The sequence below is a fragment of the Palaemon carinicauda genome, chromosome 37, assembly GCF_036898095.1.
Source record: "Palaemon carinicauda isolate YSFRI2023 chromosome 37, ASM3689809v2, whole genome shotgun sequence".
NCBI lineage: Eukaryota > Metazoa > Arthropoda > Malacostraca > Decapoda > Palaemonidae > Palaemon > Palaemon carinicauda.
The window spans coordinates 12,915,438-12,926,711 of NC_090761.1; the positions used below are offsets into that span (position 1 = coordinate 12,915,438).

The 11,274-nt window shown below is 49.5% G+C and overlaps 1 protein-coding gene across 1 annotated transcript; it reads right to left on the reverse strand.

Annotated features, from left to right (window-relative positions):
* Positions 1-7,014: 7,014 nt before the first annotated feature.
* LOC137628989 (uncharacterized) lies at positions 7,015-10,834 on the reverse strand. The gene is made up of 2 exons (XM_068360242.1): positions 9,531-10,834; positions 7,015-9,401 (listed from the first exon to the last, which is right to left on the reverse strand). Exon 2 carries the CDS (start codon positions 9,294-9,296, stop codon positions 7,440-7,442), a length of 1,857 nt encoding a protein of 618 aa, XP_068216343.1. The 5' UTR covers positions 9,297-9,401; positions 9,531-10,834; the 3' UTR covers positions 7,015-7,439.
* Between the last annotated feature and the right edge of the window lie 440 nt (positions 10,835-11,274).

Here is an 11,274-nt window from a genome sequence, read left to right on the forward strand (position 1 = left end):
GGGTGCCCGAGAGTAAGAAGGTCTCTAGGGCCTTCATATTGGTCTCCTTGGACAAGTCCTCCGAGCGCAATAGGATGCCCAGAGTTCTTAGCCAAAAGTCCAGCCACGAAGTGGCCTGCATGGCACACTTAGCGACCTTTTCATGGCTAAGGATCTCTGCCGCCGAGAACGACACCTGCCGGGCAGAGAGCTTCTCAAGAGGAACTCCCTTCGCCAGCTCTCCACAGAGTGATGGAGAGGAAGAGCGAGGCTGGACTCACCCAGAATCTCAAAATACCTCCTCTGCTGAAGACGAGGAGGAGGGATGAGCTTGTTCCCGGCAGAGGAACGACTGGAGGAGGCAAGAATCGCGAGCGGAGCTTTGGCCCTAGCTCTGGCACTCTTCAGACCCCGAGACCAGGGCAGAGCCGCACTGGACTTAGGGGCCTTCCGAACGTCAAACACTTCATCTAAGATAGTGTCTTTGCCTTCACGGGGGGCGATCACGGGGTCCATAAGCCCGTTAAGTTGCCTTATCAGGCTTAGGACCTGCCAGAAGGCATGTTCGGATTCCTGCTGATCTCCTCCTTGCTGGCTGGCAGCTAAGTCTCCTGTCCCAGGGATCTCTTCCTGGGGTGAAGCGTGGACGTTCCCCCGGGGAGCCGCGGGTTCCTGGCGAATCCTCGAAGATGATTTCGGGACGGTCTTGGAGTCCTTGGATTCCCTCCTGGGAGGGATACAGGATCCCAACAAATAGGGTCGAGACGATTCTCCTCCATGAAGCGAAGTCTCCCCCTTGGTGCCGAGGGGAAGACTACCGCTTCACTGGACTCACCCGAGGACGGAAAGGCCTCGTCCACAGGAGAAGGAGAAAGCACTCGAGCAGGAGAAGGGGGCTTCGCGACAGACCTCTTGGGCACCAACTTCGCCCTGGGGGAAGTCACCACGAAGTCCACTCCTCTCTTTCTCTTCAGCGTAGGAGAGACAGCCGTTGGTTTGTTACCTTGATCGGCGAGTGCTGGCTTCATAACCCTCACTAACGCCCGCATCAGAGGACCAAACCAAGTCTGTTGCTCCAAGGACACAGAGTCCGAAATCCTCACTAAAGGGAAAGGGATCGGGCAATCCTTTGGAGTGGACACCACAGTACCTGCCTGAAAAGGTGGGGAAGAATGATGCACTAACCTCTCCTCAGTATCATCCTTGTCCTGCACTACAATCCTGCGTTTGGATGGAGGCGATCCCGAGCGCTGTCTAGGAACACGCGTTCCTGCTGCTAGCACTGGCTGCGAAATTCGCCGCGAACGATGGTCGCGCGGGCGCGCAGGCGAGCGGTCGCGCGGGCGAATGATCGCGCCTGCGACGAGCAGCAGAGCGCTGACGAGCAGGAGAGCGCCTGTGCGCTAGCACTGCACGTGGAAGGGAAGAATCCCTTTGCCCCGAAGGGACCGTTGCCCGTCGGGTGACGAGTTCCCCAGAAGGTGAAGATCTAGCAGGAGTTGGAGAACGGTCTGCAGAGAGGTCCAAGGGAGCAGGAGCTGTAGGCTGAGTACGACGAGGAGAGTCCCCTTCGGAGGAAGAAGATCCAAAAGGGCGCCTCTTAACCCCCTTATAAGGGGAAGGGAGGCCCTTGCGACGCAGCGGACGGTGAGGCTTACGGCGGAGGGGGCCACGGGGAAGATCATCAGGACCATCAGTCCTCCGAAGGGGAGTCTCAGTCAAGGCACTACCCTTAGAAGGAAGCTGAGCAGCAGAAGAGCCCGTATGACTCACTTCCCCCTTCGAAGGATGTACGGAAGGGGGAGGAGAGCCGTCAGCACCATCATCCTCAACTGCACCTGCAGAGGATTGCCCAGCCACGTCGGAGGCCTCTGCCACCAGGACGTCGACGATAGACAGAGGGTCTACCTCTGCTACCGCCGGCGACTGCTTAACGGCGGCCCCCAACGAGACAAGGTCAATAAAGGCGACCCTGGAGGGCAAGCCCTTAAGCCCCAGGGAAGCCCAAATCTGTAAGAGATCATCATTAGACAAGGAGTTATCAATGGCCTCCCCCGGAGGAGGAGGGGGAACCGCCCCGCTATGGGAGGCGACGCCCTCTCCCCCCACCCAAGGTCGGGAAACAGAACTAGGGCCTGCGCTACCACTCGGCCGACTCTCCTTAGGAGCCGGACGAGGGGGAGCTTCGGAGGAGGTTTGGGCGGCGAAAGAAGAGTCCCGAGAACCTTCCTCCTTCAAGGCAACCCCCGAAGGAGAACGGTCTCTCTTGGACTTCTTCTTACGTCGGCGGCCAAACCTCTCCCACTGGGAGGCAGACCACTCCCTACACTCACAACACATGTTTTCCTGGTCACACCGTCGGCCCCGACACTGAGGGCAAAGGGTGTGAGGGTCCGTATCTAAGGCCGACATAAAGGTCCCACAAGGGCGGCCAGCAACACCAGGGCACGTACGCATAGTAAGATAATAATAAACGGTAGTCAACTTCAAACAAACACACAAGCTGTAGAAAAGAAAAAGCAGAAAAAAGATTAAAGGCTGTCAACGAGGACGATGAACAGACACGTCTGTTCACCGCCGAGCCAAAAGTGAAGTGAAGCAAGTCACCGGTGTGTGGGGGGGGGGAGGGGTAGCAAGCTACCCTTCCCCTACCCCCCCGCTAACTAGCGTGGGGATAATTAACCCTTGTTAAAACTATTGGCTCGTCATTTCAGCTGCGCTAAAAGGTAAACCCAATGTAAATAGCGTGGTTTGTATTTCGGTTACGGAACAAACTGTCCTTAAACTGACGTTGCGCTCTAATTAACTACTCTTTAGTACAATCGTGGTCGACTTTGAAATTGGTATGATTAAAAGCTTACAACTGGCATTCCCACAATCCGAAATAAAGGGGTGCTTTTTTCACCATTGCCAAAGCTTATATAGAAAAGTTCAATCTTGTGGATTTCAGCAGCAATACCTGGATGATAGAGTTTTCTATCGCAACGAAAATGATAGCAGCTTTAGCTTTGGTACCGTCCTCTGATGTCGAAAAATCATTTGAAACTCTGTGTGAATTCCTCCCGCCTGAAACATATCCATTGCAAGACTACTTTGAAGACACATACTTAGGACGCCCATGTCGACGAGGAAGAAGGCGCGAACCATTGTTTTCAATTGAGTTGTGGAGTATGTACAACAGAACAGTAGATGAACTTCCTAGAACCAATAATGCCGTAGAAGGGTGGCACAGGGGTTTCTTAGCGAATGTTGGTTGTCATCATCCAAATATTTGGAAGTTTTTAACATGCATTAAAAGAGAACATTCATTGCAACAAATACATATGGTTCAATCTTTGGCAGGTTATCATGGACAGCCATCTCGAAAGAAATATTTAGATGTTGCAAACCGTATTATTTCAGTCACTAAAAGCTATGAAAATAGAGAAGTAGTACAATACAAACGAAGTATTGCATATAATTTGCATTTTTAAACTTTTCATTTTAATGTTTTTATGACTTTTCAACTTTCTTTTAAGAATATTGTATGTAAATGTATTTATATACATTAAAATTATTTTAAATGATGTTATATTAGTTTTATTTCAATTATTTTGAACCATTTATAAAATGAGTTGTCCTGGGGGGTAGCTGTCCTAGGGGGGGTAATTGTCCTAAGGGGTAATTGTCCTTGGGGGTAACTGTCCACGGGGGGTTATTGTCCACGGGGGGTAATTGTCCTAGACCCGGATTGATCAGCCATTTTGAAATGTAAATACTGTAGAGAGATCAAAATCAAGCAAGGGTCAAAAAATAATCCAAAAGGGATTTTGACGAAGGAAAAATCTATTTCTGGGGAGAGACCTGTGGCGCCCGGCGAAAAGTCCTTCTTGTATACCTTTTCTGATAAAAACCTTCCAATTATACCAGAGAAAGATAAAAGCATGGAATGCTGAGGTTACAACCCTCGCGCGAGCACCTTTTGGGTGTCGTGTATAAAGCAAAGGCGCGTGAAATCCACTATTCACAGGTTGGCTTCCATTTAGTTAATTCCTTCGCCAAAGGGATGGGCCGATACAGAGGCCCTAGACACATCCCCATCGCCGCACCACCCACGCCACGACGCGAGCGCCATCTGAACAACATCCTTCTGTATTGACCATGATGGCTTGGAAAGGAAAGGGTGGGATCGTGTAAAATAAGGGGAAGGGTTTCGCCGGGCGCCACAGGTCTCTCCCCAGAAATAGATTTTTCCTTCGTCAAAATCCCTTTTCTGGGTCGAACCTGTGGCGCCGGGCGAAAATGTACCAGAGAATGCCTTCCAAGCCCAACAATAACTACTAATTTAATAAGGGGAGAGAAACAACACCATGTAAAGAAAATCATATATAATTCAGGTAAGTAGGCATAAAATATAAACTAGCCACAGGGCATAGTGAGAGTAAGGATAAACAAACATTATAACAAGGAAACCTCTGAGTATCAGAGGAAAACATGCAACAAAACTGACATGGCTAAGAATATCCCAACTTAATAACAAGGGAAAACAATAATAGTTACAATCATATTAACCTAATATGTAATACACTTAGGGCTAACGAACCACCAAGGAAGCGGCGTCGTGGTGCGAGTGGCGGGTAGGAGGGAGAAGAGAAGAGATGGATGAAAGGAAGAACAAAAGATCAATGGGGAGAGATAAGGCTCCCAGCTGCAACCGTTGGATATTTAAGAGCCTGTAAGTTCTTTAGATAGTGGCGTTTGAAGACCATAGGAGATTTCCAACCCGTGTACTTCTTAAGGTTATCAAAGTCCATATTCTGGAAATAGTTGATGGAGGTAGCTATCGATCGGATATCATGAGCATGGGGAAATGATCCCGGATTGGCTTGTTTAATGAAGTATAGGATCTGTTGCCTAATGCCACGTATGGAAATGGTACCTCCTTGTTCTCTGATAAACAAGGGGCCAGACGATCGGGTAGCAGTCCTGGCTAAAAATGCCCTGAGAGTGGTGACCGGACATAGAGAAGTATCTTGGAGAAGAGGAATAATCTTCCAAGGGGACCACCTATTTTGGGGGTCCTCGTTCTTAGCTAGGAACGCCCTGTCTGGTGAAAGAAGTACCTCACCTGAAGGGAGGAAATCCATGTTCTCTGAGTTTCGTGAGAGAGCTGCTAGTTCTGAGATTCTGGAACCCGAGGCCAAAGCTGTTAGAAATAAAGTCTTCCTAAGAAGAGTGATATAAGAGCAGGATTCGTTGTCCGTGTCGGAGGCCAGTTTGAGGACATCATTTAGAGACCAAGAGACCTTTTGAGGACGGACCGAAGGTCGAAGCCTAGCACATGCTTTTGGAATAGATGAGAAATAAGACTCCGCCAGGTTAATGTTAAACCCAACCAGGAAGACTTTCCTCAGAGCTGACTTAATGGTGGTTATAGTGCTAGCTGCTAGGCCTTTGTCAAAAATGGACCTAAAGAAGGAGATGGCTAAATTAGGAGTCATAACCGAATGGTCTGAAGTCCTTAAGAAATCCGCTAGTTTCTTAACCGCCGAATCATATCGGCGAATCGTTGAGTCCCTTTTGTCTGATTCTATAAAGAGGACATTATCTGGGTCGATGTTTGCGTCCCTACGTGCCGCAAACTTCATGAAATCCACAAAGTTAGGGTTTTGGCTATCCTTGAGGAATCTGACACAGTCCGTGTTTGGACCACCTGGGTCAGTTTGGGGAATGGGATCCGGAAGGGACGGAGTTTCAACTCGAGGAGGAGAGGAAACCAACTGCTCTTTGGCCAGTGAGGTGCCACTAAAGCTACTACCCCGTTGAAGGAGCGGAGTTTGTGCAAGACTTTCAGTAGAAGATTCACTGGAGGGAATAAGAAGATCTTCTGCCAATGGTTCCAATCCAGGGTTAATGCGTCCATGGCATAAGCCTGAGGGTCCAGGTTCGGTGTCACATAACACGGGAGTTTGTGATTGAGTCGGGTCGCGAATAGATCTACCTGGAGACCTGGAACCAGCCTGAGTATCCACCGGAAGGAGTGCATGTCCAGGGACCATTCCGATTCCAGTGGGCTCGTCCTGGATAATGCGTCTGCTATCACATTCTGGACTCCTGCTAGGTGAGTTGCTGACAGGAACCAGTCTTTGTCGGCTGCCAAGGTGAAGATAGTGACCAGGATCTGATTCAGGTTGGGTGATTTGGACCCCCCTCTGTTGAGGCAGTGGACTACGGCCGTGCTGTCTGAGACTACTCTGATGTGGGTCGACTTCGGAGGGGAGATTCTCTTCAGGGTCAAGAACACCGCCATGGCTTCGAGAACATTGATATGGAACTGTCTCATGGCGGGTGACCAAGAGCCCTGACACATCTGATGTTGGGAGTAACCCCCCCAACCACTCAGAGACGCGTCGGTATGAATTGTCACTTGTGGAGAGGGGAACTGTAGAGGAACCGACTTGGAGAGGTTCCTCCGATCGGACCATGGTTGTAGTCTCATTTTCAAGACAGAGGGGATCTTCGAGGTCTTGTCTCTTAAAGGTATTGACGCCCTCTTTCTCCAAACTCGATTGATGTCTTTGAGTTTGGCTTTTAATAGGAGATCGGTCAATGAGGCAAACTGGAGTAGGCCGAGGACTCGTTCTAAAGCTCTTCTGGACACCTGTTTGTGTTTGAGAAAGTTCCTGACCTTGGAAGCTATCTCCCTCACCTTCTTGGGAGGAAGGGAGAGCTTGTGCTTTGAGAGGTCCCAACGGATGCCTAACCATTCGAAGACGCTTGATGGTTGTAGGCGGGACTTCCGGAGGTTGACTTGGAAGCCCAGTTTGGCGAGAAAATGGAGTACCTTCGACGTAGCTCTTTTGCATTCCTGGTGCGACTGGGCCCAAATGAGCCAATCGTCCAGATAGGCGACGATTTGTATCCCTTGGTGTCTGAGTTGCTCGAGCACCGTCTCCCCCAGTTTCGTGAATACCCTGGGGGCAATGCTGAGACCGAAGGGCATGACTTTGAATGCGAAGGCTCTCTTGCCGAGACGGAAGCCTAGATAAGGAGAGAAGTTTCGAGCTACTGGGACATGATAATAGGCGTCGGTAAGATCGATAGAGGTGGTGACGGCCCCACGGGGAAGTAAGGTCCGTACCTGAGAGATAGTCAGCATACGGAACTTGTCGCAAAGGATGTAAGAGTTGAGCTTCGACAAGTCCAGAACTACCCTCAACGCCGACGAGTCTTTCTTCGGGACTGTAAACAGGCGGCCTTGGAACTTCAGGGATCGAACCCGCTTGATTGCTCTCTTCTCGAGTAACTCCGCAGTGTACTCTTCCAGGATGGGAGTGGGTCTCTGGAAGAAGGTCACCGGTGGAGGAGGGGATCCCTGTGACCATTTCCAACCCAAGCCCCTTGATATTATGCTGTGAGCCCATGGACTGAAGGTCCAATGATCCCGGAAGTGATAAAGTCTCCCTCCTACCGGCATCACATCATTGGGAGGGAGTGAACTTAGGGCCCCTCCCTCCACGGGAACCCCTTGCTCTGGGCCCGCCGCGTTGGCGGAACTGTCCTCTACCTCTGGAACTCCCTCTTTGGTATCCACGAAAGGAACCGGAGGGTTCGTAGGCAGGGTTGTATGCAGGTGAGGGCATCCAAGAGGGGTTGGGCTGTGTACCAGGGGGAGCAGCGAGGTAGACTACCTGCTGAGGAGGCGCCTGTTGTCGAGAAGTCGAGGCCGCGGAAGGCTGTGGGGACGAGGTACCCCGGGCCGCTTTGTAAGGACTAAACCTCAGCTTCTTCTTGAAGAATGTGTGTCTCTGGGGTTCGAACCTCTTTTTGGCTGAGAGACCCCACCTTACCTGCAAATTCTGGTTTGCCCTCGCTGCGTCCTGAAGAACCTTATCCACCTCGGTCTGAGGGAAGAGGGTCTTACCCCAGCAGGAGGAAGCTATCAGTCTGTTCGGTTCATGCCTGATGGTGGCCTCCGACAGAACGAACTTCCTGCAACTAACCCGTGCTGACCAGAAGTCATGGAGATCTATTTGGTAGGATAGCAGCTGGTTCTTTGTGGCGACTCTGAACAGCGTTTCCTCTGGGTAAAGAGATGCAAGGGACTCCATGGAGGTGATGGATCGGAGGGACCTAGCAAGTCTAGTACGGGTCTCGAACTCAGTTTTGAGAAGACTCTCTATTAATCTGGGAAGCTTCTCAGAGAAAAGAGTAGAGGCACAGTCCGGGTCTAGTTTCCCCACCGTGAAGGTAGAGGCCGCAGCATCCCAGGTTGCCGAGGAACCCGGAATAAGCAAAGAGGTGGGGTCCGTCTCCTTGAGAGCCGGCATGGAAGAGCCTTCTTTGATGGCCTGTATAGTCAGCTCTGTGACTTTGTCTATGAGCGGCAAAGAGATGGAGGCCGCTGTCGTAAAAATAGTGTAGGAACCCTTGTGAGGGGTGAGCTTAGAGTTAATACACCCCCACTCTGATAGTGTTCTGGCCCAGATAGCCTGGGCCTGCTCTTTTGGAAATATGACCGTTTCCTTCGGTACCTTGTCCATACGGACCAATGCATGTTCCTTTAACCGTACAAAACCATTGAACGGGAATGCTAGGCCCGGGGGATAGAACTCCAGGTCCTCTAGAGGGCGGGTGCCCATGCCCTCCAGAGTTAGGGAGCCATCTACGAATGGAGCATGCAAAGCAAACCGCCAAGGATTGTTTTTATCGAAGGGCGGCAGCTTCGATGCGTCTGGGGCAGAAGGGGGAGGAAACTGAGTTCCGGCGCGGATCAGAGTAGCCATCATATCCTTAATCTCTGTTATTGCACCAGAGTGATGTTGAACTTGATCCCTGACCAATCCTTTGATCAGTTGGATGGGGAGGAGATCAGCCCAGGGTACCTGAAAGTCACCCGTTGGTTTTTTCTTGGATTTGGTAGACTTAGACTTCTTAGGAGTAGTGGTTTTACGAGGAGCAATATGAATATCAGGAGCTGTCGAGGGTCCGGGGACCGGTGACGTTGATATTGGCAAAGCTGAAGTCTTATAAGTTCGAAGTGGCTTCACCTTGGGTCGTACGGAGGCAGAGGGATCCCGAGGAGAAGCCTTAGAGTTATCAAAACCTAGAAAGGAAGAGGTAGAAGAGGGAGTAGGAGAGAAAAGGGTTTCCACCAACTCGGCACCACTTACCTGCTCGTCCCTGGGTTCTACGTCTATATCCAGACCAGCCATGTCCATCGGTACGAGGGTTTCGTCCTCCACGGAAATGGTAGCCCTGACTTCTTCAATTAAAGGGGCAGCAAGGTCAGGAGAGACTGCAGCAGTAGTCGAGCCTGGGAAGAGACGGGAGGCCATATCCCCATCGAGGAGATAGGGTGCGCCAGACGGGGCATTCCTGCCAAAGCCCGACACCCACGGCCGAAGAGTAGCCCTTGCTGACCGAAGAGAGACATCATCGGCCTGTAAGATTTGCAGTGATTAGTGATGGAGGAGGGGGTTTGCCCTCCTAAATATACTGTGTATATCATATTCATGTCTATATTAGTGTCTGCCAACGAGAAATAAGGAACAAAGGGAAAACCCACTTACATCATCATTCAGCAGAACTGACGACAACTCGTAACAGAACGAGCACAAATCCGGGAACCACACTGGGTATTGGGCCTGTCCCGGTTCCTGGATAAAGGGAATGGAGCAGTGAGCATGAGACCGGCAGAGGTCATGCCCAACGGGGTCGCTGAACGAGGCAGAACATCCTTCAGCAGTACAACGGGCCTTCTGTAAAAGAAAGGAGACATGAGTCTGGTGATGCTTGAAACTCTGATAAGGGATAAAAACCTATTATTTTAGAGTTCTGGCACTCACTGAATTACCTAAGCACCCATATTGCATTGACCAAACAACTAACTATTAACTTTAAGTTGATACTGCCCTATACCATTGTTGGCACTTTAAAATTCAATTGTCTGTATATTTGTAATGTACCCAATGTCTGTTAATGACATAAGGATAATAAGCTTAAAGTAATCCGCCGACCTCCAAGGGTCGGGGAAGCAGTGACATGCCCTTAAAATAAATACAAACACCAGCCTTAGCTAAAGGCAAGGCAAATATAAGTGTGAAGTGTATGGGCGACCTCCGGTGAAGCCGGAGCTCCGGTGAGGCCGGATCGTAATGAAATGTCCTGAATAAAGGAGCCTTAGCTAATTAGCTAAGGCAACTTTAAGTGTTAAGTGTTTGGGCGACCTCCGGTGACGCCGGAGGATAATGAGATGCCCTGAATAATTCAATTGTGGCTAATAATTCAATTGTGAAAGATAAAAAGCTAAGTCGTAGCTAAAGACTAAAGCTTAGATTATAGTAAAGCGTATTTACGATCTCCGGTGAGGCCGGAGGGAGAAGAAAGGTCCTGAATAATTATTGTGAATAACAACACAGTTGTAATAACAAAGGCTATTGTGGATATGGCCGTGGCCTGAGACCGAAGTAAGGGCCACCGGAGGGTCGTATCTAAACAATATGAAGCCCGTCCCATGTAGTAAACAATATAAATATAACAATAGAACGAAAGTTATTGAGAATCCCTCGTGGCGGAGTATAACTCAAGGCGGAGTGGAAAACGTTCATAACTACTCCCGAGCCGTAACGGGGAGAGGACGAAACACGGACCAAAATAACGCTAACAATTGAAAAGTCACGAAAAATAAATAACTCGTAAGTTATCATCCACCCAGAGGGGGAGAGGTGAGGGAGGGAGAGCCCGCTGAACGCACAAAACGGAAAACGGGAAATCCGCTCCCCCACTGGAGCTAAGAAAGAAAACGAGAGAAAGGGGTAACTCGTGACTGCGAACAGAAAACGGGGACCCCAATCTCTCGCTCTCTTGGACACAAAAACAGGACTAAGAATCACAAAACACTATTATAAACGTATAAAATAAAAATGTACATCCATATAACACTACGATCGAAGAATAGCATCCGATAAAACTTAAAATAAATAGCACAGTCGAGTGACGAACGCCTCGGGCGGTTACTAAACAAAAACAAAGCTAAATCGCTATCTCGATCGTAGGCTGGACTTACTAGCAAAAAGTACCATGAGCATAAATACACAAAAAAATAAAAATAAAAATAATAACGGTTCTAAAGGCATAAGGCCAGGGACTTAACCAAGAACCTAAGTGACAGAGTACTAAACGGGCAGATAAAGATGAATTCCCAAACAAGTGAACACACAATGGCCGCCATGAAAGGCCAGACGGGAAATAATAAAACAGACTATACTGGATATAAAACACAAGCCCGGTACAATAAAATACTGTCAAAACAAA

Excerpts from the sequence above, each read along its gene's own strand:
- LOC137628989 (XM_068360242.1), bottom strand. The coding sequence starts at position 9,296 with ATGGCCTCCCGTCTCTTCCCAGGCTCGACTACTGCTGCAGTCTCTCCT.